Raw genomic sequence first — 21,688 nt, 5'->3', positions numbered from 1 at the left:
TTGTGACTGAAAGTAAATAGCTTTATGTTTTCTGTACGTTTAGTCTTTTCAGCCTTTTTCTTTTGTTTTGTTTTTGTGAACATTCCCAGAACAGTCCACTTAATATTTCTTCAGTGTCTTATGCCATGTGCTTCGTCTTAATTTTGAAGGAAGGAATTAAGTCACACTAAAGCAGGATTGGGGAAGTTATAGCTCTCCAGGGGTGGGGAGTTATACTGCTGTTGGGCAAGCTGACAAAGACTAATAGGTACTGGAATCCAGTTATGTCTGGAGGGCCGCTTGTTTTCCAGCCCTGAAGTAAAAGAAGGGGATGGGAATGATTGCAGCCTACAGTTATAGAAAGAATACACGTCAGGGGGGCCAGCTTCCAAGGCTGCTTCTGTTTTCAGTGGATTTAAGTTTCAGCTTCAGATCATTTGATCAGATGTGATGGTGGCAGCTATTTAAGATCAGATCATGTACTTCTTCTTTTTTTTCCCTCCTCCAGGTGGATGATAGATACAGAAAGAATAATCAGGGCTCCCCTGAAGCACAGTCTAAACAGACAAGCAAAGCGTTAGAGCCACCCGTGCCTTCAAGATCAGAGTCCTTCTCGAATGGAAATTCAGAGCCTGTTCAACCTCCATTGCAAAAATCGATGGAACCACAGGTAAAAGCAGAAAAGGTCCTTGTAAAAGGTATGTGGAGTGGGTGGGACTAGGGAATGACAAGAGAGATTTGGAAGCCAACACATACAATAAACTTGAACATAAAGATGGGTGCGTTATGGAACCACAGATAATCATTTTCCAGTGTGCGGATGGCTTGTTAATGTCTTATTTCTAAACCAGGCTAGCTACTGGCATATTTTCTCATACCTGTTTCTTTATACCAGGTAAAACTTGAGTCATATGTTGCTCTGGGTATCCATAAAAACATGTTAAGAAAAATAAGTTTCTACCACTTTTTTCTATAGTTAATATAAAGATTTATTCATTTTGAGAAGTTTAATTCTCTTGTCAACTCTAGCCGGAGTTACAAAGAGTGAAACATGATGTAATTTGCAGTCTTTACAATAATCACACGTTCCTCTCTCCAAACTGTTCAGCTTTGGAGAACGAACAGCAGTAGTTAATGCAGAATCTTGTTTCTTTCTATTAACAATCATTGAAATGACATCTGAATCTTCTAGTGGCAGGATTTAATTACATAGCAAATATGTGGCAAAATGAGACACTGTGTTGGCCACTTTTGGTGATAATTCCAGCAACCTGTTTGCAAGCTCAAGCAGACATCATGCCTACTTAGATGTTACAAGTACAGTGAAACTAAACATTCAGTGGAGATAGGCAGCACTAATATAGGCCCCTCTTTGCATATTTATTTTCACTCTATTTGTTATGCCTGAAGAGGGTTTAGGTTTTTCTGCAAGGTGAGGCATAATTCTCATGAGCAGCAGTGATGTTTTTTTTTTTCATTCAAGTGGCTTAATATATAATAATCAATAAGTGGGTTTCGGGGTAGAACCAGTTCACTGCAAGTACGTAGTACAACTCTTCAGGCGACATATTTCCACACAACAACTTTTCATATAAACATATTTTTCTGGGTGAAGTGTTGTTACCTGCAAGGATAATTGGGGAAAAAAACACAAGTGACCAAAATCCTGTTACTTACTATAGTAAATCCCACTAGAATAAGCCAATTTGATTTAGGAATTTGGTGAATCAACTCTAGCAGAAGTTCTATTGATTCATATCAACCTACTGTAATTGCGACTTATTTTAACATAGTAAGGTGCAATTAGAGTAGAACCATTTGAATTGGTGGAATTTGTAGAAGAGATGACTCACTATATCCCCTTTGATCCAATGGGCATATCCTAGAGCAATTTACTTCACTCAGCAGCACGATTTTGGCCAATATTGGTGTACCTCACTGTCAGAACTAGGAGTCTTTATTCTGCACTTTAGCTTTTCAGACTGTTCAGTTTCAGTCTATGCACAAATAGTTTGTGATTCATCTATTGTGGTGTTATACAAAAAGTAATCTAATCAAGGACACTGGGTGGTTTACAACAACTGAACAGAAGAACAGTAGAATAACAAAATATAACAATCTCAATAAATTGAAAAGTGGAAAGAAAATACCATAAAATACAGAGGGAGACATAGTAGGGAGGGGGGGCCTGCTATAAAATGGTTGTCCTATATGCTTTTGTATACCTTTTGGGTGTTCAGATCCCCTCTGTGGGTCCTTTAGCCTCTTCCCGCTCTGCTGTTTATTGTATTGTTTATCTTATTCAGTATTTATTTTATTATTATTATCCTTTTAAAAAAAAACTCTAAAGTTGATAGTTCCCTAAACTTGGGGAGGTAAAGGTAAAAAGGTAAAGGTTCCCTTTGACAATTTGTCCAGTCGTGTCCGACTCTAGGGGGCGGTGCTCATCTCCGTTTCCAACCCATAGAGCTAGCATTTGTCCGTAGACAATCCTCTGTGGTCATGTGGCCAGCGTGACTAGACACGGAACGCTGTTTACCTTCCCACCGAGGTGGTACCTATTTATCTACTCACATTTTTGCATTTTGCATGCTTTCGAACCGCTAGGTTGGAGGGAACTGGGACAAGTGATGGGGGTTCACTCTGTCATGTGGATTCAATCTTACAACTGCAGGTCTTCTGACCTTGCAGCACAGAGGCTTCAGCGGTTTAACCCGCAGCACCACCACGTCCCTTGGGGAAGGGGCTCTGTGGAAAAGATGCCCTCTTCTTACAACACAGCACCCAAGGGGTGCCCCCACCCCCAAGCGGGCCTCTCTTCCATTCTTTTCTGCCTCTTCTCCTGTTTTTTTCTTTTCTTTCCCAGTTATGCTTCCTCAAGGCAGTCCATCTCAGGTCTCCCAGTTAAGCCCACCCACCCACCCTCAGACCTTGAGGGAGTGCCAATGCACCCCTTCACTCCAGTTGCCAAAAGTGAAACTGCTATGCCACATGTGTCTGGGGAGGAACAGCTGCCTCCGCCTCGGAAACCAGAAGAATAGTTTGCTACTACAGCATAGGTCATATCCAAGTGCATACTCATTAACAACACGTTTTTAAACCATTTACACTAGAAGTCTGCAACTCACGTTCTGGCCACCACAAGTTAGTACATAAAACATGGGTGTGTAGTACGTGTGAGTGTGTGTTGCTGTTCTTTTTCTCTTCCATTTTGTTTCCCTCAAGATAGATCCCAGCACAGCAATGATAAGAGAAGCAACATCTTTTAGTCACTTTTTCTCTTGATCAACCTTCTCAGTGTTCACATCTTCCTTTTCCTCTTTCTATACTGTGTACCTGTTCCTTATCTTACTTTTTGGGAGTTTGTTCAGACTGCTGTTTCTGATTAGAGGCCTCGCTTCCCTGTCTCCTTTGTCCTGAAGCCCCCTGGTCTTCATTCAATATCCCTCTTTCTCCATCTTTCCCTTACTTTGCATTTTAGCTTTGGGATAGTTGCTGGTCCTCTTAAGTTTCTCTAAAACCTGGATTTGTGAGATTTTTAATCTTAAGTACACGGGCAACTTTTCTCTTTCCTCATAGGAGCTGCATTATAGTACTGTAATTTTCCCGTATGGCTTTGCAAAAGGAGAGGGAAGGGGATCAAAGCAATTCCATGACTGCACAATCATTTTGATCTCTTACCCCCTTATACAGTCACAGGATTGCTTTGATCCTCCCCCCTCCTTTTGCTAAGCCCCATGGGACTTAGCAAGCAGAGGGGAAAGCAGGGATCAAAGCGATCCTGCAGCACTTTGATTCCTGCTTTCCTTTTGCTAAGGTTTACCAAGTGGAGGGGAAAGCAGGGATCAAAGCCCTGCAGGATCACTTTGATCCGTGCTTTCCCCTCCACTATTTTCCTCCTCAGCTTACTTCCGTGTATAAGACGATCCTCAATTTTTAGTCTAAAGATTTTAGACAAAAGTATAGTCTTATGCACGGAAAAATACGGTACTTGCTGGAGTAAACATTCTTTGCCACCAACCCAGTCAAATTAATGGAGACTTCACTGCAGTATATACTTCACTGCAGTATAATGCAATGTATGCCATTATATAAGATGCTTCCTTTCATGTGAGTGTGTTTGTGTACACCTGTGCACATACACACACACACACAAACACACACACAGTTGTATTGAATTATTGAGGAGCCAAATAACTACCTATGGTGTCTCTTGCTCTTGTGTGCAAACCCTGGTTGAAGTCTGGATGATTTTGGAATTTAAAGAAGAGGTGGGAGTGAGCAATTCTGAATATTCTGTGTAATTCTAACATGTTATTCTGTGTAATTCTAAAATGTTAGAGAAAATAATAGTTGTACATGCAATTTCTTTTGGCACTTCCTCTTCTTTGACATATGCAGCATGATCTTTAAGCATAAATATTGTATAATCCAGACAGAATGACAGTGAATGGTGGTCGTAAGACTCATTTTGGGCAGTTCAGACTTTACTGGATGTACTGCTGTGCTTTTATAATGTATGTTGTTGTATTTATGTAGTCTTTAATGTCTGTGTATGTATTCTACATTACCAATGAGCTATGCGATATGCATACTGTATATTGTATTTTATACAGAATAGTATATGTTTTGCTAGTCTCTGTCTTACAAATACATACATACATACATATATGTATATATGAGCCAGTGTACACATACATGAATGCATTGTCTAAAGAAAAGTAAAGGATGCCTTTATTTTTCATTGCACATTTCACCATACTTTAAAAACAACTTACTGCATGACACATGCTAGTAAATTGTTTTGAAACTATAAGTTTGCTAATACAATCTTGTGCTTTCTTTTGTTTCAATTTGGTGCTTTACTAAAATGTTTCTTCTGGTGTAGGACCCACTTGGGCCTGACATTGAAGCAAGTTCACAAAATGAGACTTTGTCTCATTCCTTCCTGTTAATTTGTGTGTTAAAAGTTTGCCTCTCCAAAATGCCCATATATTCTTTTTTACAATCTTGTGTGTTTTCCAGGCTCTTTCCTTGCTTTAAACCCACCACATGCTTGCCTTGCCTCATACCCAAGTTGTGCTTAATCTTGCCACTCAAACCTTCTTGCCTTTTTATTCTGTGTTTAATTGAGAAAAAAAAAAGCCAGTTGTACGGAACGCATTGAATGTTCTATGTTTTGTTTTCTTGTAAGGTCCAGTGGTCCCATCTGGCATCTCTCAAGAACAATGTTTCCCCTGTCTCGCGGTCCCATTCCTTCAGTGACCCTTCTCCCAAATTTGCACACCACCACCTGCGTTCTCAGGACCCATATCCACCTTCACGCAGTGAAGTGCTAAGTCAGAGTTCTGACTCTAAGTCTGAGGTACCTGACCCCATCCAAAAGGCTTGGGCTAGATCAGACAGTGACGAGGTGCCTCCAAGGGTAAGAAGTAGAAAGACATGGGTTTGGGGTTTGCTTTATTAAATAAATAAATAACCACAGCAAAATAAAAAGTAACAAAAGGCATGTGCTAGGTTTTTGATGAGCAAATGCATACTCATAGAGTGATACTGGTAACAGAAATAGTACTTTAGGCAAGGAATTGCTCTCCCCATTTATTTATTTTTAAATCAGATGGTTATAAGAATTGTTGCCTTTGTTTTTATGAGAAAGTATTTCTTTATGGGCTATAGTTATTGTATAGAAATAAAATATTTGTAATATAAAGTTAAGGAGGCAAGAAAACATAAATAAAAATCGATAGCTGAAAGCAATTTTTCTGGCTCTGATTGGCAGATCATGCTTCAGATTCTGAGTTATTTTAAGTCACTACTGAGAACAAAAAAACAAATTTGATTTCTTGCTTTATTTACTTCTGTCAAATATAACTTGCTTCCCCAGTCTCTACCTTCTGCTGATCCATTACTAGGCATTTGTTGGCTCCTTAGAGCTTAATTTTCTAAATCCCCATGCTGTTACAGCAAACTGCTTTGTGCATCCCTTGCTTCAAAGTTCTGTGTTCTAAATTGTCATGACAGTCTTGTGAGTAGGCGTATCTGTGTCAGTAGCCATCTACTAAACTTTCATTCTTTTCAGCATCTTAGCTATAGTCAGTCTGGATGTATGGACTCTGTAGTTATTGAACTTTTTAGTCAATAGAACCATTTTGACTAAAAATGTCTGTATTATTGTAATATAGCCAAAATGCATTCTTATGCGACTAAAGGCTTGGTTTTGTCATGTCGTTTGAATTGGTTGGGTGTTTTTTTTTTTGTTTTGTTTTTTTGCTACATAAGGTACCTGTAAGGACAACATCTAGATCACCTGTGTTATCTCGTCGAGATTCTCCTCTACAGAGCAGTGGACAGCAAAATAACCAGGCTGGTCAAAGAAACTCCACAAGGTTTGTAGCGCTGTTGTGCTTTTTCACTTCAGTTAACTGGGAGAGGCAAATTGGATTGCTGCCTTATCGTGGCGAAGGGTTTGAGTAATTCAGAGAAGCTATGGGCTATGCCATGCAGGGACACCCAAGACGGACAGGTCATAGGGGAAGAGTTCTGACTAAATGTGATCAACCTGGAGCAGAAACTGGCAAGCCACTCCAGTATCTTTGTCATTATATCTGTCAAAAGTAAGAAGAATCACTATGCAAGGACCTTTTTCATGTTGAGATTTGGGCTGAAGAGTAGATTCATTTGGCTCAGCTGTCTAACACTATTATATATAGCTTGCTTCCAAAATCTCCTAGGATATCCTCTATTTTAAAAAGGAAAAACTTAAATGACCCAACGTTATAGTGGAGTCTGTTATGAAACTGTCATCAAAGCTTTTACTTATTTATAGATGTCAGGAATGGTGCTACAGTTCCTCCTTAATCTCACCATTTAGGCATATGCTAAATTTTTCTTAATATGACTGGTATTATTTTAGGAGGTCAGTGTAGGAAAGTCGTTTGTTGCAGGATGTGACAATGGTGCCCTATTCACTAAATATTCACTAACATTCTACTGAACTTTGGCTGAGTCGTGCTATCATTGCCATCGTGCAAACCATGATCTCTGTGTAGAAAACGTGCCTTCCTTTTGCCATTTAGATTAGATTGAATATGATTTTTGTTTTGTTTTTTAAAAAAAGTTCATTTCTTCATATAGCAATATAGAGCCTCGCTTGCTCTGGGAAAGAGTGGAAAAACTGGTGCCAAGACCTGGAAGTGGAAGCTCCTCTGGCTCTAGTAACTCCAGTTCACAACCTGGGTCACATCCTGGATCTCAGAGTGGATCTGGAGAGAGGTTCCGGATGAGATGTAAGGGGATTTTGTCTTTTTTCTATCATACTAGGATCCTTTAAATTCATTTGTATTATGTAATAAGTGCATTGGTTTGTTCCATCACTAATTTAAAAATAACCCTGGCTGTCAAAATTGAGGTGGCATTGGAGGGGGGGGTACATGTTATAAAAGGCAGAAATATTGAATGTGTATATCACAAAAGGCAAGTCTGGGTAAGCCCTCAAGCAGAGCCTGGAAAGCTACTTTTTTGGATTCTCAAACTCTCCCAGACAGCATGGGCAGAAACATCCTAGGCTTTTGCACACACAATTTGACTTCTCTTCCCCCCCCCCAAAAAAAAAACATATGGGAGTGGATGGGGGAGCTGTAGGCAGCACATAGGCCAGACTGCTCAATCCAGCTACAAATGAAGGAAAAAACAAACCATTTTAAATTACAAGAAGCTGCATACTTTTGTCTAAGTGTGTATAAATGAGAATTTTATTTGAGAAGAGTATGTAATGAATCAGCCTTTGAATGCTATAATCCCAGTTATTATCAGAACTGATAATATAGATCAGGGGATCTATATTTTTACTATTATTAGGGAGAAAACTATTACAAATTCAATAAAAGGGGTGAACCATGTGGCCTTTACAAAATACAAAGGCAAGAATAGCTGATACCTTTATAGGACACTAATAAAGAATTTTTTAAAAATCATACAATGTGAAAGCTTTTTTGGGGTAAATCCCACTTCTTCAAAGCAAGTCCCAAAAGTCCAAGATGTAATGTTCTTACAAGATGAATTTCACCAGGCAGGTCCATCTTAGATGAGGCAGGAAACAGTAAGGTTGTACAAGATGGAGGTTTCTACCACAATTCAATCCATCTTTTGCATCTGAACACTGCAGAAGCAATCACAAGCCTTATTTTCAATATGTGGACTGTTGCTTCCTCTCTCTGTGTGTGTGTGTGCATATATGCATGCATATGTGCAACAGAGAATGTACCTCTAAATATATTGGCCAATGTAATGTTAAACTCCTATACAGTGGTGCCCTGCATGACGATGATAATCCGTCTCATGAAAATCGCTGTTTAGTGAAATCGTCGTCATGTGAAAACCTTTTCCCCATTGGAATGCATTGAAATCTGGTTTAATGTGTTCCAATGGGCAAAATACCTCGTCGTCCAGCGAAGATCGCTCATAAGGAAGCCATTTTTCGAGCGCCGATCAGCTGTAAAAATGGCTGCCCTGCAAAGCATGGGTCAAGAAAACACAGGGCAGCCATTTTGTGAAGCTGAAAAAATCATCTTGCAAACAAACGGTTTGCGAAGCACGTACCTAATCGATGTCCAGCGAAAATCCCCCATTGGAATGACTGTTTTGCGAATCACTATAGCGATCGCAAAAAGTCATCGTTATGCGGATTTGTCATTTAGTGGGATCGTCATTTAGCGAGGTACCACTGTAATGTCAACATTTATTTATTTTCCAATGAGTGCTTCATTCCTCACCCCTTATTGCTTTTGGTCTCAATTGACATAGCATCATCAAAGTCAGAAGGCTCACCATCACAGCGCAATGAAACTGCCACCAAAAAGACAGAAGACAAGAAGGAAGCATTCAGACCTAGCAAACCTGTGGTGAGTCATGTGTTTCCTATTTATGGTCTGATAAATTGACTGAAATCCTGTTCCATAAGTTATGCTGCACAAGGCTAATGATGTTATCAGCTGCATTGATTTTTTGGAAATAAAATGTTTTTGCCTTCTCCACCCGCCCAAAGATTCCAAAGTGCCTCTACAATCCCTTAGAGCATTGTAAGCCTTTGGAGTCTCTAATTACCAAAAATTGTTGCTGCAGTTAATTAGATTCTCTCCCGTCCCACGGCTCCCACCGGCTTCCCAAAATTGAAAGAGATTCCATGGGAGCCTCAGGACTTTGTGGAGAAGAAATCAAAAATATTGTATTTCCAAAAAACTGGCATGCATAGGTTACAGAACAGGACTTCAGCCTCTGTGTAAAAGATTGTTCCATAAAGTTCTGAAGTTCTCCATAATGAGCAGAATTCAGTTGAATAATTACACCTGCAAGTTATTTGATGTAATGTTCAGCAGTGAATTTTCACTGATTAAGAAGTTAGCATTTGCATTTCTTATTTTGCGCTTAATCATAGGACTGGTGTATGACAGGAGGTACAACAGTCAGTTTCTTAGCTAGCAATAATTCACTGCTGAGATTTATGCTAATAAATCTGGAAAGGACTTTGCAGGGATCACGATAACATCTCACTATTTGCTCCTCCACCAAGTGGCATCAGGAAGTTCTGCCCTGTGACTGCGATGGTATATTTTGTAGTGAAGTGCTATATATATATATATATGATCATGCATATATAAGTATATGCATGCTTGGTTCTTGTCAGCAGAGGAAGCTGACACAGATCTTAAGTGTCTTAATTAGAGCTAAGCAGCAGGAAATGTCTTGCATGTGGCAAAGTTACTGTACAAGATTTCTTCCTTGAAAGTTTCATTGAACATGTTTTTTTTTGGATGAAACCTCTTAAAAAGTAACTTTCTCATGTCTGCCACTTCTATAGTTGTACTTGAAATTGTGGCTTTCTTCATTTTAAATAGTTACTTAGTTCAGTACCATCAAGTTGCATCCAACTTGTGACAAACCTAATAGGAGTTTCAAGGGAAGTAAGATACTTAAGGAATGCTTCTACCAATGCCAACCCCACTTTACCCCTGAGAGTTTCCATGGCCGAGCATGGATTTGAACCCAGGTGTCCTGAATCCTAGTCTATCACTCTTATTCCCTCTACCACATTGGGCACCCTCTAGCTACTACCTGTGGGAAACTTGCTGGTCGAGGGGAAGTTTCATCTGCAGATCCCGACAACTACCATTTTTGAAACTGCATAACAGTTGTCCCTGTAAACATAGTACAGTATGCTAGTTCATTGTTTCATGTTCTGCTCCTTCATTCCTCATGTAATTTTTGAACAAGCCAATGCTGTAGTTTTTTAATTTCCTGAACTGATTTTTTTCTTGTACTAATTTTGTATTGTAATATTGGCTCTTCCCTAAACTCTGATCTTTCATTCTCTGGGGCTGATGGTGATTTCCTGAACCTGTTCCATCTGGCTGGTCTTCAGGGAGAAGTGGTAAGCAGCTAGCACTTACATTTTGATCGCATGGGCTGGGGTTCTAAGACACAGAAAGAAGGTTTCTCATCCCACCGTCATTGCAGAGGACTGTAACATTGAAGAACCTTCCTGAAACGTCAGGGAAGCCATTCTGAACAACTTTGAATGGGGTGTAGCATCGTCAAACCCAGATGATAAGTTAGCTTACATTTTGTGCACAATAATGCAAGATGTTCATATTTGACATGCATTTTGGTTTTGGTGAACATAAAGAGAAGTACACCTTGGATGTTTATCACTTCCGTTCCTCCAGATTCATTACAGCCACTTCACATGTATTGTTTTGTAAATATGAACAACAGCAGCAACAAATATTGGAGACAAAAAAGCGTTCAAAAATATCTATGGATTGTTTTGCTGTTGAGGTTGAAATTATTCCATTGGGGTTAGGAAATATCCCACAATACAGCAAGCATGTGTTCTTCATAGTGGCCTCTGTGAATGCACACAAATGGGATTCTTCTGTGCCTGTGCAGGACGTCTCAGAAGTTTCTGAGCTTAATAAAGAGTAACAATTAAGATACCCCCCCCAGGGCGCAAGCGCCGTCTCCTCAACTTTCCTCTCAGTTTCTTTTTTTCCCGCCATCTGGTTAGGACGTGAGGAACAGTAGAGCTTCCATAAGGAAAGTAAATATGAACTTCTTTATCTAATTAGTATATTTATTCTAGTTATTTCTTGTTAGGATTATTATTAATTGCTTCTTTAGTGATTAGAACCTTTTTTCTTGTCATACAACATCGTCTTTTCTTTCCTGCCTTCCCCCCCCCTTCCCCAGGATCTTTTTCTCCTATTCCCCTATGTTTTATAGCCCCTCAGGGATTCAAGAGGTGCTCCGTTTGCCTCTGCAGAATCCCTTTGACCGACAGACAGGACAAATTCCTGTTTTGCCTGGGAGAATCCCACCAAACTCAGTCATGTACCGCATGTAAAAGCCTCTCCCAACCAGCTATTAAACTGAGGCTTCGGCGTCTAAGATCCTTTTCGTACAAAAAGACTCTAAATCCAACTATGGAAATGGGGACCCCCCTTCGTCCTACCCACCACAGCCAACACTACAGCCAGTCCGGCTACCCAATCTATGGCTAGCACGACATCGATATCTACCAAATCTAAAGAATCACAGAAATCTTCTAAATCAACTGCTAACACCTAGTCGCAGTCGGATGACCCTGCAAAGAAGAAAAAAGACAAGGATACGACCAAAAACCAAAAGAAGACTGCTAAATCAACCATCGCAGCTTCTCCACCAGCTCCGCTGCCTATGGAGGAGTCATCCAGACAGTCATCCGACAGAGAGGAGCATATGATCTCCTCAGCTCAGGCACCACATGCCATCCTTAGCATGTCACCAAGCTCAGGCCAATCTGAGGCTGATGTGCCTTCCAGCCCAGCCGCGGCCTCTTACAGCTCTCAAACATCAGGGCGGGCAAATGTCAGTGTGGAGTTTTAATCGGAGTCTTCGGAACACTCTCCGAGAAAGAGGAAAGAAAGAAATCTCATCAACATGGAAACCACTACTGCCGTGCCGAATGTCTCCCGTATTACGGTCACCACTACTTTGACTAGTACCATCCTTACCGATACCATGACTATGGATACCAAGACAACTACAGGGGACCTAGATAACCCCCCATCGACGTGGTACTCCCCCACGAGAACTCCTCTGCCAAGTCATGCTCAGCACTGAGAAGATCTCCCTCTCTCCCAAAAAAGACGGTCATGAAAGAGAATTGGCAGCACCAGAGACCGGTGTGCCAGCGAAACGACTCAAACAAACTAGATACCACAACCATCTATTCTGGACCTCATAGACATGATGTCGAACCACTCTTGATGTCTACACAGCCAGATGATGACTTCATACCAAGGACCACTATGGAGGGTCCAGACTGTTCACTTTCAATGTCATCCAGAATGATGATTGATCATCATCGGATGTCTTTACAATTCAACATCCTGCCACTCGCTCAGACACCCTTGATAATCATCCCCCATCACCTTTGGAGGATCACACATCGTATGCTCAACTCATATTATGCATGGCTAAGATCTTGCAGCTCGATGCACAACTCCCATCTCAACAAGAGAAGGACCTGGTGTTCCATGACTTGGAACAAGACAAGACACCTCCACCTAGCTTTAGCCTTATACCAGCATTACTTCAGCTTGTCAAAGAATCATGGGACAAGCCACCCTCAACGCCAAAAACTCCACGCAGAGTAGAGCACCATTATAAGATGCATGGTGCTGATGCGGCTCTTCTGCTCAAACACCCAACACCTAACTCAATAGTTGTTGAGTCCACTCAATCCAAGTCCCGCAACAGGTCATCAATGACCCCGATGAACAGGGAGGGTCGCAAAATTGACTCCTTAGGGAGGAAACTCCACTCCCTTGCAGCAGTAGTGATTAGAATTTCCAACTACTAGGCAGCTATGGGCGTCTATCAAAGACATTTATGGGACAGAATACTCCCTAGGCTGCAAGCAGCACCTGAAACAACAAAACCTGAACTGCTTCACATATATACAGAGGCTACGACTCTGGCCAAACAACAAAGAGTGTCTGCGAGGCACACCGCGGACATGGCATCGAAGACCATGGCTACCTCGATAGGAGTTAGAAGACACACCTGGCTTAGATCAGCCTACATCGTTGGTAAGACCAAGGGTAGGATTGAAGACCTTCCGTTCGATGCCGCGGGTCTATTCAACACCAAAACGGATTACATGATGGAAAACATCCATGAGAAAGACAGCAAAGTCTTATGTTCCACAACAGCCCTATCAATATAAAAAACGTTCCTACAGAAAGCCATACTACCAACAACAACAGTATCAATATCAACCCTTTTGCTCGCATAAGCAGCAGCCTCAAGAAAGCCCTTACCAACCAACGCATACTGCTACTTCACAGTTCAGACAGCAGCAACTTCAAAACATCAGACAGCCCTTTCATAAGCAGCAGTGAAAGGGTAAGTACTACTCTTAATCATTACAACCCAGCTAGCCCTACGAGACTTTCTCCATTCCTATCAGAATGGCAGCGGATAACAACTGACAAATGGGTCCTGTCTATCATGTAGAAGGGCTACCTTACTGAATTCTTTAGGATTCCACTACCAAACCCTATCAAGAGCACACTGTTTTCACTAGCACTACAAGAGGAAATATCATCATTCCTCCAGAGGTGTGCTATAGTCAGAGTACCACCATCTGACCTAAATGAGGGGTTCTACTCCCGCTATTTCACAGTTCCTAAAAGGGATGGAGGTCTTTGACCCATTCTGGACCTGAGATGACTTAACAAATTTATATATCTTAGAAAATTCCATATGCTATCCCTTGATACCATTATCCCTCTTCTATCCCAGGGAAATTGGTTCATGGCCATTGATTGATTGATTTATTTTATTTTATTTATACTCCGCCTATACATATACATACACACACACACACACACACACACACACACACACACACACACACACACACACACACACACACACACACACACACACACACACACACACACACACACACACACACACACACACACACACACACACACACACACACACACACCATTTTCCCCCAGCTGAGCGGCCTTCTGGAAGTCCGGGAACGACCTGGGTAAGCAGCGCTGGGAGGCTTCAAGCTTCCCGGTCCACCCCCCAGCCTGTTCTCCAATGCCAGTAGCCTCCCCCGCCGCCTACCCAGCCCGTTCTCGGATACCTAGGTGTCCGAGAACGGGCTGGGTAGGCGGCGCAAGGAGGCTTTAAGCGGCGGGGACAGGCTGGGGGGTGGATCGGGAAGCTTGAAGCCTCCCAGCGCTGCTTACCCAGGTCGTTCCCGGACTTCCAGAAGTCCGGGAACGGCCGGGGTAGGCGGCGCGGAGAGGCTTCAAGCTCCCCGGTCCACCCCCCCAGCCTGTCTCCGATGCCGGTAGCCTCCCCGCGCCGCCTACCCAGGCTGTTCTCGGACACCTAGGTGTCCGAGAACGGGCTGGGTAGGCGGCGCGGGGAGGCTTCAAGCATCGGGGACAGGCTGGGGGGTGAATCGGGGAGCTTGAAGCCTCTCCGCGCTGCTTACCCAGGCTGTTCCCGGACTTCTGGAAGTCCGGGAACGACCTGGGTAAGCAGCGCTGGGAGGCTTCAAGCTTCCCGATCCACCCCCCAGCCTGTCCCCGGAGCTCGGAAGGGAATTGTCGGGAGGGGACGGTGGCTTCGGGGTCCTTCTGAGGCCGCAGCCCACTGCCGACATTTTCCCCCAGCTGAGCAGCGGGGCTTGGATCCGAGCCGCGGCAGCTACCCCAGCCATGGCCGGACTCTAGGGAGTCCAGCCATGGCTGAGGTAGCCGCCGTGGGTCAGATCCAAGCCGCGGGGGGAGAGAGAAAACCGGATAATCAGTTCCAATTGGAACGGATTAACCGGTTTTCAATGCATTCCTATGGGAAATGTTGCTTCACATAACGATGTTTTCACATAACGTTTTTTTTTCTGGAACCAATTAACATCGTTATGCGAGGCACCACTGTATATATACACACACACATACATATATATATATACACACACATATATATATATACATATACTTATATATACATACACACACACATACACATATATATACACACATATATATATACACACACAAACACACACACACCATAACATATAACATAATTTTCATAAATTAGAAAAAAAGAGAAAGATTTGAAGGACGTCTGCTTCCACATAATGATACACCCTACTCATCAAACGTTTCTCAGGTTTCGATTTGAGAACACGACCTACCAATTCTGTGCCCTACCTTTCGAACTGTCAATGGCCCCGAGAACATTTATGAAATGCATTGCCCCCATTGTGGAGTACCTTGGACTCAGAGGGATTACAATCTTCGCCTACGTCAACGACTGTCTTATAGTAGCTCGCTCCTATCATGATGCCATGGAAGCCACAGGAATCACTATGGACACTCTTCAAAGGTTGGGCTTGAGAATAAATCTCGACAAATCCCAACTAGAACCTTCACAGATGATCAACTACATCGGAGCGGACCTGGACTCTATAAAAGCAAGAGCGTTCCTACCTTTACAAAGAATCATAAAGATACAAAATGCCATTCACCTATTCCAACCATACGCAATTGTATCAGCCCACAAAGCACAACATCTACTAGGTCTTATGGCAGCCACAACCACGGTTGTCATCCACACAAGACTCAAAATGAGATCACTACAGGCATGGTTTCTATCCCTGTTCAACCCAATACTACACCATCAATTGAAGTGTCTGCTGGTGACCCCAGAATTGGCAGACCAACTTACCTGGTGGACATCATCCAGAACCTGACAGTGGGCAGGCTTTTCAAGCCGCTGCGCTTCTTGATACAGGTGACCACAGATGCGAGTCCTTCGGGATGGGGAGTGCATTGCCAGGAACTTCGAATACATGGCCTATGGAGAAAAAGAGGAGACTTCATATAAATCAACTAGAGATGTTGGCCATAATAATGGCATTTCAAGCCTTTCTACCTTGTATCAAAGGAAAAGCAGTTCAGCTCGTGACAGACAAAACCATGGCAATGCATTATGTAAACAAACAGGGAGGCACACACTCTATACCCCTCCTGCACCTCACGATGGACTTCTGGGAATGGTGCCGTCTCCACCACATTTTCCCACAGGCTATCCACATTTTGACGGAAGACAACTAGCAGACCACCTGAGCAGACTGCCCACCTGCATGCATGAATGGACACTAGATGAGTCCATTTTTCAGGACATTTGTCGCTGGTGGGGCTACCCGACACTAGACCTTTTCGCTGCTCGATACAATACCAAATGCCCCAGATACTGCTCGAGAGCAGGCATCGACATCAAGTCGCTGGGAGATGCCTTTATGAAAGACTGGACAGGAGAACTTCTCTACATCTTCCCAACAATACGAATGATCCAAAGGACAATCGTCAGGGCCATTCAACATTGGGCAGATGCTATCATGATTGCACCATGATGGCCCCACCAACCATGGTTTACTCACCTCAAAGTCCACTTACCGTTGATACCGAACCTCCTATTCCAGAACAGCGGTTCTGTTCCTCTCCTGGACGTTCACTCGCTGAGTCTGGCAGTGTGGAGGGTCACCCTGACTTCCACAGAATTCTAGAAAGGGCCAGGAAACCGTCTACTAGGAGACTATATGAGAACAAATGGAAATCCTTCATAAAATTTACAGAATCCAAGAGCTTGACTCCAATCCCAGTCCTGCTCAAGACAATACTTACTGTACCTTCATCTCAGCTACAGTGGCTCGTCAACCACCCCATTCCCGGTACGCCCGACTTTTCTCTCACTCTACCCTTAAAAGATTTATGAAGAGTCTTCAGAATATCAGACTGCTGACACAACACATCATTCCCCAATGGTCTTTACAACTAATTCTGGAAGTACGAACCAAGCCCCCATTTGAACCAATGGCCACCTGTAATGAAAAATTACTGTCCTTAAAGACTATCTTCTTGGTTGCAATCACATCAGCAAAAAGAGCTGGTGAATTGGCAGCTTTAAGATCTGATCTTCCATATCTACAACTTCATCCGGACAAGGTGACCCTATACTTTGATGTCTTATTTCTACCCAAGATAGTATCTGAATTTCATATGAATCAACCGATAGTGCTACCAACATTGTTTCCTTCTCTGTCCACCCTGCTCGAGTGCAAGCTCCACACACTAGATGTCGAACGAGCTTTGGCTTTCTATATCGACAGAACGAAACAGTTTCGACAATCACTTAGGTTATTCATCTGCTACCATGGACCCAACAGAGGTGCTCCAGCATCAACGCAGACTATATCCAGATGGATAGTTCAAGCTATATAGCTAGCCTATGAACTCTCCGGCAAGTCGATACCACACCATCTGAAAGCACACTCTACCCGAGCAGCCTCGACATTGACTGCACCACACCGTGGAATTGAAGTGCAAAGCATTTGCAGAGCAGCCACTTGGTCCAACCCATTGATGTTTACGAAGCACTATCGCCTCGACGTCAGAGGCAAAAAAGATGCTGCATTCAGCAGGGCTATACTGACATCTGTGCTTCCATAATGGCCCTCCATCCTGTAAGTGAGCTTGTCAGTCACCCATTTTGTGTGCATTCACAGAGGCCACTATGAAGAAAGAAAGGTTGTCTACCTGTAACCATGGTTCTTCTAGTGGACCTCTGTGAATTCACACATCCCTCCCTTCCTCCCCTCTGTCTGTCATGTTGCTTATTATTAGATCTGTTCTACTTGACAACGGCGGACTGTAGAGGAACCGAGAGGAATGTTGAGGAGGCGGAGCTTGCGCCCCGGGGGGGTATCTTAATTGTTACTCTTTTTTAAGCTCTCGAAACTTCCAAGATATCCTGCGCAAGAGCGGAAGAAACCTGTTTGTGTGAATTCACAGAGGTCCACTAGAAGAACCATGGTTACAGGTAGGTAACCTTTCTCTTCATTTCATTTATTTTTAAAATTTGTCTTGTGTTTTCATGATGTGCACACTCTATCACCTCTTTGAACATGGATGTTTTAGTTCCCAGCAATATGTTACAAATCTCTGTGGGATCAGAACATACCCCCACGACTCATACAATGCAAATGTCTTTATCCTGTCGCATGGAGATAAAGAAAGTTAATTTATTCTTCCCTTACCCAATTCTCCTTCCCAAATTGTTAAAGAAAGCCCGTCGATCTTCTGGAGAGATTGTGGGTGACGGGATTGTAAGTGGTAGATGGAGGTGGAGGAAAGAGAAACCTTCCTTCTGTGGACTTCAGGTTCACTTGCCTTAGGATCCGGGCCATTGAGAATAATTAACTTCTATTGTTTTCATATAGCTGTTGTAATAGTAACATAACTTTGCTACCTGTTTCTAAGTATGATACAGTACGATGTGAGGGTTTTGTTTTCTAATTGCTTTTTGGAACATCGGACAAAAAACACTAAGTTATAAAACAGCTTTATTCCATGCACACCACAATAGTAATTATTATGTTTTCTAAAATAAAAAATACAAGATTATAAAGTCAATATAGCAGTTATGCTTAAATGGGTGCGGTGTTGTTGTCCATTTGCTTACATCCTTTTGTGCACTGGTCATTACTCTCCTCTGCTTTTTCTGCTAGGATTTAACTGCTTTAGCAAAGGAATTAAGGGCAGTGGAAGATGTGCGACCTCCCCATAAAGTGACGGATTATTCTTCATCCAGTGAAGAATCAGGGACAACAGATGAAGATGATGATGACATCGAGCAAGAAGTTGATGAATCAACATCTGGACCAGAAGATGCTAGAGCAGCGTCAGTTTCCCCTCTTTTTCCTGGTGTAATTTATGAATGCAGTCTTTTCCCCCAATTGATGCTTTCCAGATGTGTTTGATTTCAAGTCCCATCATCCACAGTCAGTATAGCCAATAAAGTTGTAGCCCTGCACATCTAGAGAACACTAGAGGGAAAAAGTTTTTATTTCTTTTCTTACAAAACAGTTTCAATTTTATGCATTTTAGCAGAACCTCCATTACTCTGTTCAATTCTGGAAACCATACTTTGTGAAAGATCTTTTAACAAACTGGGAAAAAAATTCAGAGGGAGGTATAACAAATGTGAGAAAATCAATATCTATATGGAAGAGGTTACAATTTGTAAAACATGTCAAAAATACAGGAGGATTACACACATACCCTGTACTTATAAATATAAGGTAAACAGTGAATGTAAAGTACAAAAAAAGTAATGTGGATTGAACATGAAAGAAATAATTCTTGAATATACACTCTTGAAAGTTTTTCTTTTAATCCACTGCAAATGTTATACAGTGGTACCTCGACTTTTAAACTTAGTCCGTATTGTAACAGTGTTCACAAGTCGAAAAGTTCATAGGTTGAGGCACCATTTCCCGTAGGAATGCATTGAAAACCGATTAATACGTTCTGGGGGAAGAAAAAAAATACAACCCCCCCCCAAAAAAAACCAAACAAACAAACTGCAAGTCCCATGCTGGGACTGCCAAAAAACAAAAAAAACAAACAAAAAACCACCAAACAAACAAATTCAAAAAAATAAACATTGGAGCAAGTCCCACACTGGGACTGCAAAAAAAAAATCACACCCCCCCCAAAAAAACCCCCACCACAGAAACATAACCCCCCAGCCTAAATCCACCCAGATCAACTTTTTTAAAAGAAAAAAAGCAGAACTTACTGGTCTGAAGCCTCCTGGGGGGTCCCCTGCCACTGCAGTCACTGCCACCGCGAGGCTTGAGCCTGGCTAGGGTGCTTCGGCCGCTTGGCCGCAGCAGAGGCAGCGGTAGCCCAGCGCCGGGAGACTTGAGCTGGCCAGATTTCGGCTGCTTGCCTCCCAGCTCACCTCCCACTTACTCCGTGAGCCCATGGTGTCAAATTCAAATGGCGGAGGGCAGCAAGGAGCGAGTGGGAGGTGAGAGGGAAGCAGCTGAAGAAACCTGGCCAGCTCAAGCCTCCCGGCGCTGGGTGACCGCTGCCTCCAATCGAGGCAGCCAATCGCGGTGGCGGCGGACTCCTAGGAGGTCTCCCAGGGCTTCCCCACAGCCCTGGGAGACCTCCTAGGGGTCCGCCGCCACCGCGATTGGCGCCTTTGGAGGTCTCCGGAGGCCTCCTGGGGGTCCGATTGTGGTGGCAGGGGAGCAATTTTCAATTTCCCGCCCTTTTCCGCCGCCGCAGTCGGACCCCAGGAGGTCTCCCAGGGCTTCCCCGCTGCGATTGGAGACCTCCCGGGATTCCGCCACCGCCACGATCGAACCCCCAGGAGGCCTACGATCACGGCGGGGAAGCCCTAGGAGACCTCCCTGGGGTCCCCCGCCACCATCAGAGAGCTCCTGCGGGTCCCTTTTCCTAACTGTTGGGGCAAAAGTGCAGCCACTTCACCACCAGCAATTTGAACGGAATGAAAAAAAGGCAGGGGAAATTTGGATTTCCCACCCTTTTCCCCTGCCTTTTTTTCGTTCGTAGATCGAGGCTCCATTCACAAGTCAATGCAGATTTTTGCGAACAAAGCCGTTCGTAATTCAAAATGTTCGTAGGTAGGGACGTTCGTAAGTCGAGGTTCCACTGTATATCATATACTGTACCTTTGGGTTTTTTGCAAATTCAGTGATCTCGTACAAGAGCCCAGACAGGCAGATATGCACTTACACATACAAAATACACCATTACCTTTCTCCTATGTATGTATTCTATCACAGCAATGATTTCCAGATGTTTTTGACTGCAACTCCAAAAAGTTAGCAGGGCCAGAGGTCAAAGGTGCTGGGAATTGGATTCCAAAAGTCTAGAACCACTCTTTTAGTAGGATAATCGATAGAACTAGAAGATGTAGAGCAAGGATGGGCAATTTTGGGGTATCTGGAAGCCAGCTTTACCATTTTGTGGCATAATGGCAACTGAAAATAGAAAAAAAAATCTAGTTGCTGGGAAAATACTTTTGCACAGTAAACTGTAGACATAATGCTAAAAAAAATTGGCTGCAGGCCGTTTAAAAATAGTGAAAGGGGGATGCATGCTTCCATCCAAATGTGGATGTCTTAAGAATTGGAAAGTGCATATTTGTAAGTGAATTCAAGTTAGCTGTAGGAATATAACTTTGTTCTAGTAAAAAAGTCTGTTGAAACTATGAAAGACAGGAGAAGAACAAACTCAGTTCACGAAAGCTTCCACGCCAGTCAACATACGTAGAGGCAAATCTTGCTTTTCACAGGCATCAGATTGAATGGTTGCTTACAGGTACAAGTTCTCCAGAATTAATGGGCTTGTGCCTTAGTTTTCTTCTGTGATGATTTCGCCTTAGTGCTTATGTTAAACAGATCACGACTGAAGTCCTTGAAGTATAGTTGCGAATGCCAAAGAATAAGAATAAAACAAGAACCAGCATCTGAGCACATAATGATAATGTTCCTTCTTGCCACACAGATCCACTCTAAACCTCAGCAATGGGGAAACTGAGTCGGTGAAAACGATGATTGTGCATGATGACGTGGAGAGTGAACCTGCCATGACTCCTTCCAAGGAGGGCACTTTAATTGTCCGACAGGTAATGCAGTCTTTCAGAGTGCCGCTAGCTTCCTCATTAACTTGCCCATTCTTCCAAGGGCTTTCTCTACGCAAGGCCAGTTGCAGGAGTTATAGACACAGACAATACCCACAGACGTACAGAGCGAGCA

The 21,688-nt window shown here is 42.9% G+C and overlaps 1 protein-coding gene across 4 annotated transcripts in view; it reads left to right on the top strand.

Moving 5' to 3' along the window:
* Positions 1-21,688, top strand: part of MAP4K4 (mitogen-activated protein kinase kinase kinase kinase 4) — a 155,238-nt gene that overhangs the window by 117,000 nt on the left and 16,550 nt on the right. For 2 of the 4 annotated variants that reach the window (XM_072994507.2, XM_072994506.2), the window contains exons 16-23: positions 488-649; positions 5,174-5,404; positions 6,259-6,365; positions 7,114-7,265; positions 8,782-8,879; positions 10,397-10,405; positions 18,623-18,795; positions 21,438-21,558. In XM_072994507.2, the coding sequence (XP_072850608.1) occupies positions 488-649; positions 5,174-5,404; positions 6,259-6,365; positions 7,114-7,265; positions 8,782-8,879; positions 10,397-10,405; positions 18,623-18,795; positions 21,438-21,558 (1,053 nt within the window). The remainder of the gene's footprint in view (positions 1-487; positions 650-5,173; positions 5,405-6,258; positions 6,366-7,113; positions 7,266-8,781; positions 8,880-10,396; positions 10,406-18,622; positions 18,796-21,437; positions 21,559-21,688) is intronic. The other 2 variants (XM_072994510.2, XM_072994508.2) reach the window with 1 other exon arrangement.

This window comes from Pogona vitticeps, chromosome 3, assembly GCF_051106095.1.
Source record: "Pogona vitticeps strain Pit_001003342236 chromosome 3, PviZW2.1, whole genome shotgun sequence".
Lineage (NCBI taxonomy): Eukaryota > Metazoa > Chordata > Lepidosauria > Squamata > Agamidae > Pogona > Pogona vitticeps.
The sequence above is the reverse complement of the archived record's forward strand: the minus strand, read 5'-3'. Positions and strand labels throughout refer to the sequence as shown.